This window comes from Populus nigra, chromosome 19 (assembly GCF_951802175.1).
Source record: "Populus nigra chromosome 19, ddPopNigr1.1, whole genome shotgun sequence".
Lineage (NCBI taxonomy): Eukaryota > Viridiplantae > Streptophyta > Magnoliopsida > Malpighiales > Salicaceae > Populus > Populus nigra.
Genome location: NC_084870.1, coordinates 10,867,849 through 10,885,227, shown reverse-complemented (window position 1 = coordinate 10,885,227; position 17,379 = coordinate 10,867,849). Strand labels below are relative to the sequence as shown.

Genomic DNA, 17,379 nt, shown 5'->3' with positions numbered 1-17,379 from the left:
TTTGAAATTGTAAAAACCAATCATATGGTTTGTTCGTTGTTTTTCTTCAATCTTAGCTTGTTCTGGTGTTTTTTTTAAATATTAAATGTGAAGATCTTGTTGAATAAACAATAATACTGATGGCGTGGTGGGCAAACTTCATAAAAAAAAAAAATATATTGATTTTTAATGGTTGACGGGACTTGGAATTCAGTTATATTTTTAAAACAAGTTTTTTTTTTAATTTGAGTAGGAAAATATTTGAATTTGTTTTGTGAGATGAGAAGTAGGTAAAAAATAATGTTTTTTGTTTACTATTATTCGGATGAATCCTCATCGTGTCTCTTTCAAAACCTGATAATATATAGCTTGAAAAATCTTTGAATAAATACAAATGAAAAGTATTATTCATGAATGGTGCCGTGCACATCACTATTCATGAATAGTAAGTAAATATATGTGAGTCAAAAATAACTCAGTCAAACTAGAGCTAGAGCTGTTTGGGCCTCTGCCTAGTTAAGTTTCATGGAGTTTGGTTGAGCCTCGACAAGAGAAGAGAAAAAAATTAAAAAGAGAAAAAAAGAGAGGAGAAAAGGTAGCTCGGCTGAAATCTGGCGACATGATAAAGATTAATAGAGATTTTTTCGTAAGAATTTTATATATATATATATATATATATATATATATATATATATATATAAAAGAGATGACAGGGGTACAATTTCTAATATTTATCTTCTATGAAATAGTGTTTTATGAAGATGATTTTCTATTTGTTAATATTGTATCACCTTCATGAATTTTGAAGAATTCTTGAAGATATCATACAAAGGTCAATCTTTCTATTTATTTTGTGATTGCACCCACTTTTTAAACGTTCTTCTTCTTCTTTTATTATATTATTAAATACTTAGAGATATTTTAGAATCACAATGGGATTTTTATATATATATTAAATGTAATAAAAAAAGAATCATGTGTATATTTTTTTCATATTTAATATCAAGTGTGCGTGAGAAAAGCATTTCTTTTCTGACTACGAGAGAGACTTTAAATCAATGGTCCATTATTTAATGAATCTTTATGTTTTTTCAATACTTTATTACATGTTATTTGTATTTATTAACTTTGTTCTTATCAAACAAAATGTTATAGCATCAAAAAAAATGTTGGAAAAATCATGAGTTTTTTTATGTAGAACGGGATAGGTGGCCCTGACCAAAAAAAATATAAGATTTTATAATTGATTTTTTTGAGTTTAATAAGTTTGGTTAATTTAATAAAATAATTAAAAAAAATACACAAACAACAAGAAGAGTTAAAAAATATTCAACAATGATTCAATGCAAAAGATAGACGTTTGTCAATATTGTATAGATGTATTTTTACAATATTCTTAAAATATCTTCATAATCTTATTTGTTAAAAAAAATTATATAAGAATGAGTTAATTATATAGAAAAAAATAAAAAAAATATGAATCTCAATTTCCAACAAATAAAATGTTGAATGATGAATTTTTTTAAAAAAATAACCTAATATATCTGAGCTAGCATGTCAAATTCATAACCCAGTCATGATACCAAGATAAACTCATGGAAAGAAAATTAAAAAAATAAATAAGAAGCTCAATTCTCGCATCAACATAGTATTAAAGGGAAAATTTGAAAATAAAAGTAAAAAAGCAACGCAAAAAAAGGGACTCGCGTCAACCATGGTAGAGTCATCAAATCCATTACCCGGGATATGAGATTGAGATAACCCCATATAAAGAATTTTTTTTATAAAAACAAATGCCAATCTCCAACCAACCAAAAGTTGAATGGTGAAATTCAAAAAAAAAATTAAAACAAAGTCAACATGGTCTAATCTCCCACAACCATTACACGGGTCATGAGGCTGAATTACACCATAAAAGATAAACCCGTAAAAAAAAATGAAGTCAAATTCTCAACTAATCAAAATAACGAGGAGTAAAGTTGAAAAAAAAAACAAACTCAACTAGAAAATGATCTAAATTTTTTTGAAAAGAATGAGAATGAAACTTGACACAAAAAGAAAAAGAAATTAAATGGTAAGGGATAAAATTGAAAAACAAATCTCAATCAATAAAATGACAATAAAAAAATAAAAAAATGAGGACCAGACTTAAAATAAAAATCAAATGCTAAGGGATAAAATTAAAAAGAAATCAATAAAGGATTCAAAACCAAATCTATTGTAATCAAAATAATAAGGACTAAATTTGATTCAATCAACAAGGGACCAAACTTCTTTAAATTTTTACAGCCTCATCATGTTTTTTAGTGAGAGGAGAGAGAAAAGAGAAAAGAGAGAAAAATGCTATAACAACAACATGCATTACATTACCATGAAGATAATGACAAGATAATCTTGAAAAACAGTGTTTAGAGACTAGAAAGTGCCTCACGCGTTGTCCACTTGCTAGTGCGTTGCCTTAACCATTTTTTTAAAAAATATATATATTACATTCTTTAGAAGACCAATTACCCCTAAGACAACATGGGAACTACAAAAAAAAGTCTAAATGCAAAGTCCGGAAAGTTTGATTTCAATGGTATTTAACTATTTTAACAATAAAAAAACCCCATCACCCGAGGGTTTTTTTTTTGTTTATAAAAGTAATTTATTGATTTCATTATAAGACTAAAATATCCCATTCAATTTCATAATAACAAATATATCTAATAAAAAATACATTACTCTTAATGCCCAACTAGATAGTTTTTTTTGTCGAATGGGAAAATGGTAATTTTATGCTAATCAGCTGTAAATTAAGAATGTGTACACAATAAAGTAAAACACTAATCTCTTTTAATTTTTATTTTAATAATAATTCAATTAGTATAATAGAGGATAGAGCAAAGTTCCTCGTCCTTATCTTGAAAAATACATGACAATAAAATAGGAAGGGAGTGGAGACTAAATTGACGAGAGACAGAATCAAGGGAGGCCTTCGTTTTTTCATGTATGTAAATTAAGTTTATTTTTCTGGTTTAGTCACAAACAAGCTATTTTAATCAAGATTAAAAAAATCAAATAAAACTTTATTTTACGTAGTCTATACTCTATAGCATGATTAAGTAAACAACACAGCAGTTTAATCATAGAAAAAAAAAGCTGGGTTTTAAAAAGAAAATTATTTTTTTTTAATTTTAGATTAATTATTTTTTCATGTTTTCAAATTATTTTGATATATTAATATCAAAAAAAAATTTTAAAAATAAAAATATTATTTTAATATATTTTAACTAAAATTACTTTAAAAAAATAACCTAATTTTAAACACTCCCGAAATACAAGAGAAATTAATGTTACTAAGAAGTTGAAAGATATTAGAAACAGGCAGGCACAAAGAATCGTGGCCAGCAGATGCCATGCCAAACGATGGAGGAGAAAGGATCGATGGTAGTTATCACGTGTCTCGTGATACTCGTGAGTCAGGTCAGCGTATCAATTAGGATATTTGATAATGTGATAATAATTATTTTTTAAATAATTTTTTATATTAAAATATATGTTAATAATTTTTTTATTTTTAAAAAATTATTTTTAATATCAATATATTAAAACGATCCAAAACATATAAATTATATTAAATTTTAATTAAAAAAATTTAAATTTTTTTAAAACATGATTTACACTGTATTTCCAAACATGTTTCCGCCAAAAAAATCAATTGACAGCTGCTTTAGATCCAGAACCTTTGAAATCAAATCAAAAGTTTGGCAACATTTATCTTCACCCCGTCCTTCATCCCATTATATTTAATTTTTGGCTCTAACACTATTGTTTTTTTCTTTAAATATGGTAGATATTATTTTTTAAAATGTTTTTTTTTAAATATATTAAAATATTAAATATTTTTTATTTTTTAAAAGTTATTTTTAAAATACCAAAAATCAATTAACATGCATGGGTGTTATTTTTTTTTTAATTGAGCTTTAAACAAATTATCCCACTTGAATTAATATACTCAAAAGACCTTATTTTCGTCTTACAATTATACGCCATCCGAGTCAAAAGTTTAAAACAGTTTCAACAATTGAGAATTTAAGATTCAATGCATCAATTATGTCATCTTCAAATCCTAAGAAAATAACTAAGAATTTACAAATGGCTAAATTGTAAAATACTATCTGAATTAAAAATCTTTTGATTTTCCACCCTAAATAATATGATTTTTTAAATGCGGCTCTTTTATCAAAGTTTCATTAGGTATTTGCACGGAAGGGGAGGAATTTGGACGATTTTTAGAGTTTATTTTTTAAAAAAAATTCTCTGATAAAACCATAACAAAAGTGTCACTCAAAAAATCATAATGTTTAAGACGAGAACTTTGAGGATTTTTAATTCTAAGATTATTTATTTTTGTGAAATTTTAGGAAATATTTCACAATTTAACCCTTACAAATTGAAGGAGGGCTGTCCTCCCAAGCTACGCTTTGATGTACCAAGAGTTTTTTTTATTTGCAATTAATTTTTTTATTTTTATTTGCTTTAATTTTTATATTGTTTTAATATGTTGGTATTAGAAATGATTTTAATATATTTTAAAAAAATACCGTGTAAAGCACTATTTATTTGAAAAGTAACACTGCCACGTTTGAAGACTTTACAGAGTTTTGTCGCAAAAATTAGATTGTCCGCAAGCATCGTGGAGAACCAATCTTTTCACATGAACCCTTGATAGATGAGTACCTGTTTTTGTTGTCTAATAAAGTAGGTTAGGAGTAGCTAGGACCGGTCTAGCCGTGCTGGCTCATCCGTCAGAGGGTGAGTGGCCGTGCCAGCGTTGCTGGTTCGTCAATGGCCTTAAAGTGAAAAGTAGGAGGGGGACCCCAAGATTGCAACCAGCATGAGAAAAAGACTAGGGCAGTACATGTTTTCTTTATGAATCACGAGTGACGGGTTTTGCCCTCACCTAACTGCTAGGTACGTTTGATGTCCTCCTAGTCCTAGGGTCACCCAACTCTAGAAAGGATACCCTATGACGGTAAAGGCAGATTATTCAAAGTAACTGAATCTAATGGCTTTCTAAAAACTTTTGGATAATTTTTTTTGTTAGGCTTTTTTTTTAAACCCGGTTTTGGTTTCTGATTTTTTTTTAAAAAAAATCAAACAAAATCAAATTAAATTAAAAGAAAGAAAATAAATTTTAAAAAATTATAAGCTAAAAGCCTATTAAAATAAGATACGTAAAAAAAAAAACTCAACCGAAGGTTAATTAATTTAAATTAAATTTATATAGTTTTAATAAATATGAATCTGAACCAAATTGATCATGTATTTAATTATTTAGAATTTTGAAGGAAAAAAAACTGATTTGATTTTTTTTTTATCTAAACCGAACAATCTGAATTAATACCCAGTTCTAAGTACTCTACTTCAAATGTCGTTTTTGATGATAATGGTGGGAGGGGGGCTAGAATAGGTCCATAGGAGATGTCCGGCATCGTGAGAGAAGTAATAAAAGCAGGAGAAGCATCTTTCTCTGTCGAGGGTATGGCTTAGAATCAACCACCTGTCGTCACTAATCGTTTTACCGGAGAGATTTTTTATGCATCATCCGTGAGATGAGATGTAAAAAGATTTACAGCCTTTATTTTTTTTTTCAGCGGTGTTGCCGTGTTTTTTTTTTTAATATTTTTTTATTTTTAAATTAACTTTTTAATGGTTTCAATTTAATAACATTAAAAATAATTTTTTAGAATTATTATTTAAGTATATTTTTAAATAAAAATTAATTTTTAATAACACTATCACAATAAGAACGAAACCAAGAAGTTATAAGAAAATAAATAAAAATCAGCACCATTCGTTTTGCGGGGCCCACACGTGGGTTCCATAAAGTCAGTGATGGTCATGATTTTATTTCTGTGAACGAAATGAAATGACGGTGATGATTTGTCTCCATCTGTAGCATTTAATTCGTGTCATGCTATCATCGTCAAACTATACCAACAAACATGTATGATGGGATGCGGAAGCATGTATGTGAGATCAACAAGAAATACTGAAAATATATATGTGCTGAAAGAGTTCTTGGTCTTAACGATAAGTATTTGCTGAGCTCAAAAGCATCAATTCCCATGAGGAAAGAAGCACAGGTCTTCTCTCAAGTCCCAATCTTGTTTAAAAGGGGCAAAAAAATAATGGGGTCTTGAGGAGAGTTTTACCATTTTCTAGGTGGTTGACCACAGCCCAGTTGGCACCTTGCAGGCCGGAGAGTAGCCGAGTAGCTGCATCCGGTGCAGTTTCCTTTAGCATGAACGGTGCAATATCTATGGCCATTGACCCATACTCGGCCCTTTTCCATACTACCCATGTCCGAGGCCTAGGGATCATCTCCTGTCGGTGCATTGAAATAGGCCTATAAACCCAATTAGAATTACCGACGTTAGCCGAAGTCATTGTAAGAGACACGAGCTTCGCATAATTCTTTTTGATATTATTATCACTCTGTACCATGTCAGTGGTCACTATCCAAATCAGTTTAAAAGCAAAACTCAATATCCAAAACAGTCCAAGCTAGATTCCAAATCAAGTCACCCAGGTAACCCATTAACTATGCATAAAAGTGCATTCGTGTAAATCAAGCCAAGAGAAACCCGAAGGAAAAATAAAATAAATAAGAGAACCCACGCAAAATTTAAGGTCTCGAATTTCGTTGCATGTCTGCTTCACGGTAATTAATCTTCCTTGTAATCCTCCAGGAAGGAGCAGCAAACTCACATATTTCTACAACACATGGTAGAGATTACAAGTTCACCACAAAATTCAGGCTACTACAAAAATTTCTGGCAATCGCATTCATATAAATTGCCTTGGAAACTCTTCCACGAAAGAATCCACCATTCAACGCTACAATAACAGGAAATTATGATTGAAACCATCTTTTAAGTTGTTTATTAGCCTGTTTTTCACCTTCAGGTTTGTCGGCAGTCTGCTTGGAGAATTTGGATTTGTATTGTTCGATCAGCATGTCAAGTTTATCAGCCACGTCCTGTCCTACGGGGTCTTTATTCTTCTTGGGCCTTTTTCTTTTCTCTGAACTCTTACCGCCCTTGTTTTCTTCTGTTTGGTTAGGACGTTTCCTCTTTGTTAGCCACAAATCTGCTTCCTTGAAAGGTTTAACTATTTTTTCGCTATTAACTGAATTTCCACCATCGGACTTTCTGCCTTCATCCTTTTGCTTGTGTTGGGAGCCTTTAGCCTTCTGTTTCCTGCTTTCTCTCTTGTCTTTTGCAGAAGTTTGTATGTCTTCAGCTCCTGGATTGCTCTTCTGCTTTTTAGCACTCTGTTCTTTCAAGGACGTCCTATAGGAATCCTTATTCTTCAATTCATCCATTCTATTTGATTCTGGGTCCTTCACTGCTCTATTCTCAACTCTGGATTTCCTTTTTCTGGACATCTCCTTCTGGCTTGGAATGGCGTTTGGAGTCTGTGACTCGTCATTTTCCTGCGTATCTTGGAAATCTTTATGGGTTTCCTGCTGCTGCACTTGAAGCTTAGCTTTTCGTAGTTTCAAAGTTTGAACATTATCAAGAGCAAACGAGACTATTGGGCGATGTTCAGGACCAAAAGTTTCTGCAAGGAGGCGAGTGTTGCATTTTTGTTAGGAATTGATTTTCTGGAAATATATTCAGAGGAGATACCAAGACAAGTCAATGAAATGTGTTACCAGGATTGTTATTAAGAACCCTCAGGGCCACCAGTGCATGCTGATGCTCCGTAAACTCAACAAAAGCAACCCCGCGTGAATGGTCCTTTGTGACAACTTTTCCCTTCTTTACATTCTTTAAAAACTTCATCTGCACCAGCAATATGAAAACAAATAAGTTATCTCAGGATACAAGCTAAATTTTACATAGAGAAACGGAACAAAGACAAGAATCCAGGTAGCTAACCTGTCGAATCACAGGCTTTTGCTTTGTGGCACGTGAGGTAACAGCATCAATGAAAAGCTTCTTCAGTTGTTTTTCAGTCATTGACTTTGGCAAATTGTATACAACAAGCCTGGTCCTTGAGACATGAAAATTTGGAGATTTCAGCTTGGTCATCTTCTCTTCCTGCAACCTGCAAAGTTCATAGAACTTTATGAGATGGGTAAGATGCTTTTACAAGAGTAGCACAAAAATAAACAGAAATGTTGAGAAACAACATCATAATGTATCTGAAAGATACACCCTCTTTTTGGGGACAGGAACCAAAATTCAAAGACGCTATCCATGTATAAATCCTCATTTCCTGGGATGCTGCGTGAATTGAGAGAGAACCATCTATACCAATATAGTGAGGAACATATGCTAGCCAGCCTTTTAAATATAAACTACCAGATGACATGCATGCACCATACATTGGCCAAAGTCAAGGAATAGTTGCTTCCATCTTCATTTCCAAACACAAATAAAAGGGGAAAATAAAAAACAACAGGGAAAGGAACTTACCTGTTCCTCTTAGCCATATCACTAATTGAGACACCTTCAGCAGCTGGAGTCCCCTCTAGAATAAGGCCTTCCTGCATTTGGGACCGGTAAAAAAAAAAGGGTTAACTTCAGGGCCCGTGGAATTAGTCGAGGTGCACGTAAGCTGGCTCGAACACCCACGTTAATAATAAAAAAAAAAAACATGAGTAAGGCGTTAACAAAGTTCGGAGGGGGTGATAGATGAACCTTTGCCAAATAAAGATTGCGATGGTCCCGGTCCTCAATTTTGGTCTTCTCTTTTTCCTTATCATGCGCTGATTTCTTATCCAAAGCCTTCAAGACTGTCAGTTGCCTACCTTTCAAAAAAATTCCCAGACCAGATGCAACATTAGCAGCTGAAACAGCTGCAGTAGCCCCATCTACTGTTTTAAACTTGAGAAAACCAGTCCCTCTAGGTCGCCTGCCACGAACAAAAGTAGGTTATACAAAATTGAGGTAAAGAATCAGGAAATGTAGAAGCATATCAGACTGTATATGAGTCCCTACTTGGTGACTTGATGAAGGACAGGAACAAAGGATAGCACTTCCCCGAATGCAGAGAACCGTTGTTTCACTTCTCCACTTTCAACATCAAAAGGAAGATTGCTAATAAAAACAGTTCTCTGCAAATCATCTTCTCCATCTATGTGCTTGGTATTAGATGGTTTGCTTTTGCCACTGGATAGAGGACTCCCTGATAAATTTTCAGACTCGCCAGGCAACTTACTAGGCACATCAACAGTTTCCAACTCCTCAGTACCCTTGGGCAACACATCATCATCCATATCAGTAGAAGCAGGATCTTTAGAAGATGATGCGATCAAATTCCTGAGAACTTTTCTCGCAATGTCTGCTTCCTGTTCAAAATCAACTTCAGTTGGCATGTCTTCTTTTTCAGATAAATCCGAGTCAGGTGAAGTAACAACAATCCCATCATGCTGTTGTTTTTTTCCAATAACATCTGTATCATTGTCGTCGTCGTCGTCATAATCTGAATCCTCACAGCTACTGTCTTTTTCATTCTGATGTCCTGTAGAAGCACTACAAAGCTTAACTAAAACTTACAGACTTAATGTCAAAACATGTCCAGGCCCTGTAAGAAAATGCAACACAGTAAAACAGCCACTTACCATCTTCTGAAGCAGCAGACACATTTGCACCACTGCTATAAATCTTTTTTGGAACAGCCCAGTCAACAGCTATGGGTCTTTTGCCAAACTTTTGCCCATTGAACTTCTGAATGGCCTGAAGAAGGAAAAAGGCAAAAATTCAAAATGCTATGGAATCCCTGTAAAAAAAAGGCATGGTTCATGAGGAATACATTTTCTGCATCCTGCTTGCATGTGAACTTGACAAAAGCAAAACCCTTGGATAACCTGCATAAATGCAAAATTGGCATGAAAATACTAGGAGACAAAACATCATTGACAAACAGGGATTATGGATAATGTATCTGCATACCCTGTTTCAGAATTATGTGGAACAAACACATCCCAAACACATCCCACTGATTCAAACACACCTTTTATCTCATTTGGTTTGGCCTGCATTGATGTTTGGTAAACTAGTTTAGAAATCAACCTCCTCCAGAAATATTGGTGAATGATAACAAATGAGCATAGAATAACCTTGAAAGGAAGATTTCTGATAATAAGTTTCCATTTCTGTGTCTTGCAACCCTGGCCCACAAACACAATTGAAAGGTAATTAGAAAACTTTAACTATTATTTTCCTATGCTCAAAGAATTTACAACTTTTTGATTCATCTGAGCCGGAATTAATAGAACTACACTGAACACAGACCACAAGGGATAGCAACTGGCAAAAACATATTTATTGACAGAGAAAATTCTTGAAGCAGACACAATAGTAGAAATATTAGCAGAGTAAATAAAAGCCATCATTTCCATGTAGCAAGCAATTTGAAATTACCTCCCCCCCTAGCTGCCGCGCCCAAACAATTCCACCTTTAATTTCTTTTTGGTGTAGCATTGCCACAGAAGAACGTGCTTCTTTGACACTTGTGAAAAGTACAGCTGAAGCACCTGATCTGCATCCATCTTGTTCAAGTCCTAGAAATTTTACACAAAACAACCTTTTTTTTATCATCAAACAGAGCAAACTAAAATCCCTTAGATTTCTGTATACATATGTTTTACAGTTTCCAAACTGGAAATAATCAAGTTGATGTCTGTATTCGAGTAAGATAAAAACTCTAACTCCATAAGCTACAGGCAAATAAACAAGCTAGATTGAATAAAGGATTAGACCATCGGAATAGAGGACCATAACAAGTGTCAAAAGCATTAAACAGCTTGCAAGAACTAACAGATTCCCACTTTGCTGAAATTGTAAATCATTCTTACTGTGACAATATCATAACAGGTAATATAAATGCTACCACGCTGCAAGAGAATATACAAACAAATAAAGGCAAGTTTTTTGTTAACTGTATTTCAAAATTATCATCAGAAGGCATCCTGTGTACAGGAAAACTTCTATCGTGATATGATTACAAGTCATGTGCCGTACCAAAAACAAATCAGCTAAAAAAAATAATTCTGAAGATAAATTCAATTAGCAAAGGTTTCTGCTTCCCACATCAAGTGGAAGCTGGAGCACATAGATTGCTGCTTGGTAACAGAGTTACCACGTATAAATGACTTGCACAAACAAGGAATTCAAACGAATATATTAACATCTTACATTATCTTATCATGTTAAATTGTGGAAGCTTCCCTATCATCCATTTCCACGCCACACACCCCAAAAGACCAGTTATTCACAAAGAACACCCTTACCATGTTTTTTCAGCTCTTCCTTGGGAAGGGGATAAGTTACAGAACACACAGTGCCAGTCTCTCTGGCTCGCTGATGAACATCTTCTGCCATAGCATCATTAAGAAGGCCACCAAATATCACAGTTCTAGCAACCCTTCATAGATCAAAAGAAAAAAAATAACCATGTGTAGTTTTCTGAAGAACAGAAAAAATACTGCTATGCAATCATCAAATAATTCCTTATATATGAATTCATGTATTAGTTATAATGGTAGTTTAGGTGACCAAGATTTATTTATTTTTAAGGGCTAGGGTTTCTTTTATTCAGGGTTCTGTTTAGCATCTAAGGGCTGCTAATCCACCAATAACAAACGTTATTGATATTTTGAGAATTTTATAGCTCTCTTTCTTTTCTGGTTGTTCAGTCCAGAAAATCAGCCTTTTGGCTTCGTTTGCTACCTTTTGCCTTTTCTTCCTACATCAGGGTTGTAAGTTCAAAGCTGTAATTACTTTAACTTCAAAGCTATAACTCAAGAAACAGACACTTCATAATCTATTTCAACATTTCGAAGTCAGCAATGAATCTTGTCTCACCATTCTACTTAATACAGGGATATGGTTTTTTATTAATCCAATCCTACAAAGGGCTATTATGGTAGGGAAGCAAGCACAAACAACCACAATACTAAGCTACTAATGGAGATTGGATATTGTCTGAGGGCGCCACAAAGCATGAGCCCTCTAACAGCAATGATTAATAGTGAAGCTCTGTAGTGAGTGTCAACAGATAGTTAATAACTTAAACTTTAATGGAACACCAAACAATATGAAAAAGTCCAGTCACATTAAGAGAGCTATCTGACTTAGTTTGGATGCTATTGCTTCTGCAAAATGATACTAGTCTAGGTATTTATGAAAACTTTAACAGCCGATACACCCAAAGAGACAATTAGAAATAATTCAAGAGAAAATGTCCATAATATCACCAAGAAAATAAAGTACCTCTGCTTTTCAGAACAATTCTCTTTATCAGTTAGATCAGTGACAAGTTTTGCTGGTTTTCTCGGCTCTCGAGGTTTCCCTAAATTTGTTTTCAAAATATCAAACTCACACGCAGAATGTCAATCTGAAACAGGAACATTTAACTTAACATGCATGACAAAATGTACCATAATTCCCAACCTGATTCCAGCACATTCAGAACATGCTTTTCTGGCTTAGAGGCAACACTGCCCTTCTCATCCATGGTCTTCGTTGCATCATCTAAGTAAACAACAAACAGGTAATTTGTTTCTATACATTATTTTCTAACCTGATTATAATAGCAAAACAAGATAAATTTAAGAGTCTAAAACTAACAATGGATGATATTGACCTTGAACTTGACCTTGACCTTGAGCTGCCTTTGCCCGACGCTGTTCTAATGACGCACGGTGCATAGCATGTTTAACTGCAATTTTCCGGCCTCCAACAAACGAACCATTCTTAATCTCAATAGCTCGGTTAGCATCATCCTTAAGCGCACTAAAAATGAATCCAATCACTAACAGCAGCGGCAGCAGCAACAAAATTAAAGAGAAAAACAGCAAAATAGACTAATGATAAGATTTATTTCAATTAATAATCCATAAGTAAACCTACAATTGAACGAAACCAAATCCACGGTGCTCAGTCGACCCTGAGAAATAAAAATCAATTAATAATAGCAGCATTCAAGAATAATTACAAATTAAAAACAAAAAATCAGAAATTGTACAAAAAAAATTTAAATGAAAGTAGAAGTGCAGCAGCTCTGATTTTCATACCTTTTTGCGTAACCATAAAGCAGCGCCTGATTGGACCGACATCACTAAAAGTCTCTTCAAGCTATTAAAATAAAAAAAATAAAAAAAATAATCCATCAAGCAGCAAGATTATCATGAGTTGAAGCAAAGGATTAGGTGGTAATTTAAGTGAAGATTAGTACCTGAGACTTGGTGAAAGAGTAAGGTAAGCTGGAGACGAAAAGAGTGCTAGAGCTGTGCTCGGAAGCGGAGCCACTTTCATTCGTGTTCTTCTTCTTTCCCATTGTGCTGTGTTTTGGTGTGTGGCGATGGAAACCGTGAGTATGGTATAGCCGAACCTAAATCCTCAAAAAACCTCGACGGCGTTAAATTAGCTAGTGTGGGGGAGCTGGGTTGTGGGCTGATCCAGGGCCGAATATTAAGTGTTTATGGGCTTCTCTGGGTTGGGTCTTCTAGATTAAGTAGTCCAAAGGAGATAATTTTTGCTTTTTTTTTTTAATTAATCTCTCTTGTTTCGAATGGAAGCAAGATTTTTTTATTTATTTTTTTTAGAAATACTTCAAACAAGACTAAGGGTTTGTTTGGCCTTGTTATGTTTGTAAGAGAAGTTGGAGAAAACATGCTTGTCTCTTAATGAATTTTCCTTAGTAATCCTCTGTTCTTCTCCCCCCCCCCCCCCCCCATCTTTTGTCGTGTCAAAGGCTTAAATAATGTTACTATCTATTGCAAAGGGCTGAATAGAGTAATGTGTCCTAAAAAGAAGGCCCAGGTCCATTTTCAGATTGCATTTCTGCCCATGTCAGTAGGGTTGAATTTTCTGCGTAAATATATGTCACTAGCGTCGAATATTCATTGTCTGTGCTCACATCTATCGATGATGCAACGAAAACAGGAATTGTAAAATAAAAATAAAAAATCACGAGTGACATAAAACATGGAAGGATCCATGCTAATGGAATATCGATGCACATAGCAGAGAAAGGGCAAGTACCTCTTGTTCTTCTCATTCATGGCTTCTCTGAATCATGGTATTTGATTAAAGAGGATATGCTTTCTTCTTCTTTTTTTATTCTCTGAATTCGAATCTTTTTTATCAAATCTGTATAAATGTATTGATATATGTTTAAATTTTCCTGCTACACTGTGCAGTGTTATGGTCCTGAAGGTGTATTTGTGGAAGGGCATGACTGGGGTGCAGAAGTGGCACCTTTTGCCATTTCAGGCCAGGTAGAGTGAGGGCACTTGTTAACTTAAGCGTCGCCTGCCGGACACGTTCCAGAGAAATCAAACCTAACAAATTATTTGATGGGATTTTTGGTGAAGGGTTCTACATTTTTCAATTTGAGGCAAGAGAGGATCAAACCATTTTTCTGGGGAATTTTAATTAAATTTTGCTACACCATCTCTGGGACGTTCTTAATATGTTCCATTTTTTCTTCTGGCATTACAGGAGCCAGGAAGAGCTGAAAAGTCACTCGCTAAATATGATGCTGTCGCGGGTATTGAAGAATTGTCTGCATGCCAACGCTCCTGATCTTCTAGCAGCTCCGCCAGTGATTGGAATTATAGATTTTCTTGAGACCCGTCTTCATTGCCGTCTTGGATTGCTGAAGAAGAACTTCAATTTAATGGTAAGAAGTTCCAAGAAACTGGATTTACTGGGGCCTTGAATTATTACGCTGCCATGGTCATGTAGGATCGTAATATTACTAGTAAAAATCAGAGCTATGTGTATTACAATATGAACCAGTGAATTGGACTTGAAAAAATGAATGCATTATTGGCTAGATCAAGCATATTTGTCAATTCTGGAATATTTGAAGGGAAAGTCTTGCCCTAGACATCTTCTCTCCAGCTTGTTTAGACATCTTCTCTCCAGCTTGTTAAAGAATAATATAAATCATATCTTGTAATATCATCTAATAGCTTAAATTATTGGGTTGAGATGGATTTTTAACATGGTATCAGAGCCTTAATGACCAAGCGGTCACGAGTTCGAATCTCATCATTCCCATTTATTTGATAAAAATTAAACACAAGGTAATGTGGGCTTGTGCAAGTTTCAAGCTCAAAGGACTTTCATTTAAAGAGGTGTGTTAAAGAATAATATAAATCATATTTTAGAGCTTTATCTAATAGCTTTAATTATTGGATTGAACTGACACTTTGACACAATGATTATGGAATTCGTTTGAGTAGGTGTTAGTGCAACATTAACGCTGTCAGATAATATATAATTTAACTGCTGGCCTTGCCAACTGCTATATGGTAACTGACTCTTCAATGAACGAGACTATAATATAGTTGAATGATTGCCCAGTTGTTGCTTTAGTTGCTACATAATCTTGCAATCCAGCTCCAGTAACATCCAGCCATGATTGGAATTTAATCATCAACTGTGCGTGTATTGGGAACTCGTCAGGTCTTGAGCTATCCAGCAAGAATTATAGGAGTGAATTTTTCTCGATCAATTTCACTGCAAGTAGACCAGTACCTTTGTGCACTCTAGTTGAAATACTAGCATTAGCACAGTACATCTGAGCCAGGTTTATAAAATCTGTTTAGTATATTAATTAATGTAAAAAATTTCCAGTTGATGAAATTATAATAAATCAACATTGATTGTGGCAATTTTTTAATTTAATATATATTTTTTAATATTTAATATCATGAAGATGTTTGATTTTGATAAATGAATAAAGCAAAGAGACAATCAATTAACTATATAATCTAAAAATCTAATTAAGAGAATCAATAATTGATAAAAAAAAACAAGAATCAACGACGAAAGGGTGCTCGAGCAATTTATGTTGAAAGGGTGGTTAATTTTTCGAGTGTTTGTTGTTTTTAGTTTTCATATCTGCATCACAATTCTGTTTAGATTTCTAGTTAGATCAAATAAGATACTTTACCTAATGAGATTTGGTTGATTTAGTTAAGTTTTTAGTAACCTAGTTAGCTTGATAAACCACTAATCATCCCGGTAACTCGGACTCCTTTTGAATTGGTAACTATAGTTATGATTTTTCACTTGAGCATCCTTCATGTATTTACTTGTTTAAGTTCATACTCACGGAATGTATTCTTTTTTTTTTATGAAGTAACTGGGATCTTCTTGCACTACGGCAGAGAGCTATGCCCACAAAATTGATAGTCGGTGGCAAAGATGTGGGTTTTCTGGCATTTGGTACAAAGGACTGTGTTAATGGAGAAATATCCAGGGAGCTTTTACCTAGCCTTGAAGGGGGTTTCATTGATGAGCTCAGCAGGAGAAAGCTGAACTAGTCTCGAATCAGATCTTGTCATTTTTCAGCAAGAAATCACTTCTACGATGAATAAATAATGTACGCTGGGATTTAAAGATACAACTTTTACTGTGATCTATTGTTGTTTTACTGCTTACAAGGACAGTACTGGATGGTTTTAATTATATTGAATGGAATGCACGTTTTTTATAATTTTGAATAATTGCTTTTAGAAGGGAAAAAAAACAAATATATAGGGTCAGCCTACACTTTTTTCATATAGCAAATGCATAAATATAATAATAAAATAATAAAATTAAAATTAAAAATATTTAATTAAAAAAGTAAAAATGCTCAGGATAATAAGGAATGATTTGTCAAACTCTAGATTCGGAACATAAAACCCATTGAATTTAATAATTTTTTATTTAATTATACATGAATCATGTGTAACAAAACTTTTTTTCTTAAAAAAAAAATGATGCATAAGAATGAAATATAAAATAGCTCTAATTTTTTAAAAATTTAATAGCAAAAGAGGTTTTTTTTCTCCAAGTTAAATAAAAAAAATATCATCAATTTCCTCCGTATTTTCACTTTTATTTTTTATATTTTAATTTTTAATTTTTTAATAATTCTAGTTAAATTAACCTTCAATTAATTTCTTAAAATGCAAAAACAATTTTTTAAAAAAAAAGAGCGGAGAAAAAATCACGAGCATAATGAATCAACAGTGCCCGTGTATTAACAGTGCGTGGGGGACAATATCCCCCGCCTTCGGAGTGTTTTAAATTGGCGTCAAAGATCTGTAATTGGAGCCCGTGCATGGGATCGGTCAGGCAGGGTACAGCACCGTCGTCATGGTTCTGGTGATTAACTGGTGAATACTGACAGGGCTTTAATTTGTCCACAGGTAAAGTTTGGCCCATATAAATTACAAGGGAGGGTTGTGCTTACTGGCCAGTGAAGTGGCGTGGATATCCAAAACTAAACTGCAACTGGCACCATCTTGCAATAAATTGAAGGGAAGATTTCTTGACATTGCACATTAAATTCATCCATGCCATTATTGAAATCATGTGGTGTAGAGATAGGTTCTTG

General features: G+C 33.6%; 1 protein-coding gene and 1 pseudogene across 2 annotated transcripts; one reads left to right on the top strand and one right to left on the bottom strand.

Moving 5' to 3' along the window:
• Positions 1-6,608: 6,608 nt before the first annotated feature.
• LOC133680126 (uncharacterized) lies at positions 6,609-13,380 on the bottom strand. 2 transcript variants are annotated; one of them, XM_062102949.1, is made up of 18 exons: positions 13,216-13,380; positions 13,055-13,115; positions 12,891-12,927; positions 12,625-12,792; positions 12,432-12,512; positions 12,252-12,330; positions 11,270-11,403; positions 10,401-10,540; positions 10,097-10,147; positions 9,930-10,012; positions 9,790-9,844; positions 9,599-9,713; positions 8,976-9,498; positions 8,676-8,889; positions 8,451-8,521; positions 7,911-8,079; positions 7,685-7,814; positions 6,609-7,590 (listed from the first exon to the last, which is right to left on the bottom strand). In XM_062102949.1, exons 1-18 carry the CDS (start codon positions 13,293-13,295, stop codon positions 6,881-6,883), a joined length of 2,901 nt encoding a protein of 966 aa, XP_061958933.1. In that variant the 5' UTR covers positions 13,296-13,380; the 3' UTR covers positions 6,609-6,880. The 2 variants fall into 2 exon arrangements, with proteins under 2 accessions (XP_061958933.1, XP_061958932.1); XM_062102948.1 differs by having other exon boundaries at positions 12,625-12,773.
• Positions 13,381-14,216: 836 nt separating this feature from the next.
• LOC133680199 (uncharacterized) lies at positions 14,217-16,318 on the top strand (annotated as a pseudogene).
• Positions 16,319-17,379: the final 1,061 nt, after the last annotated feature.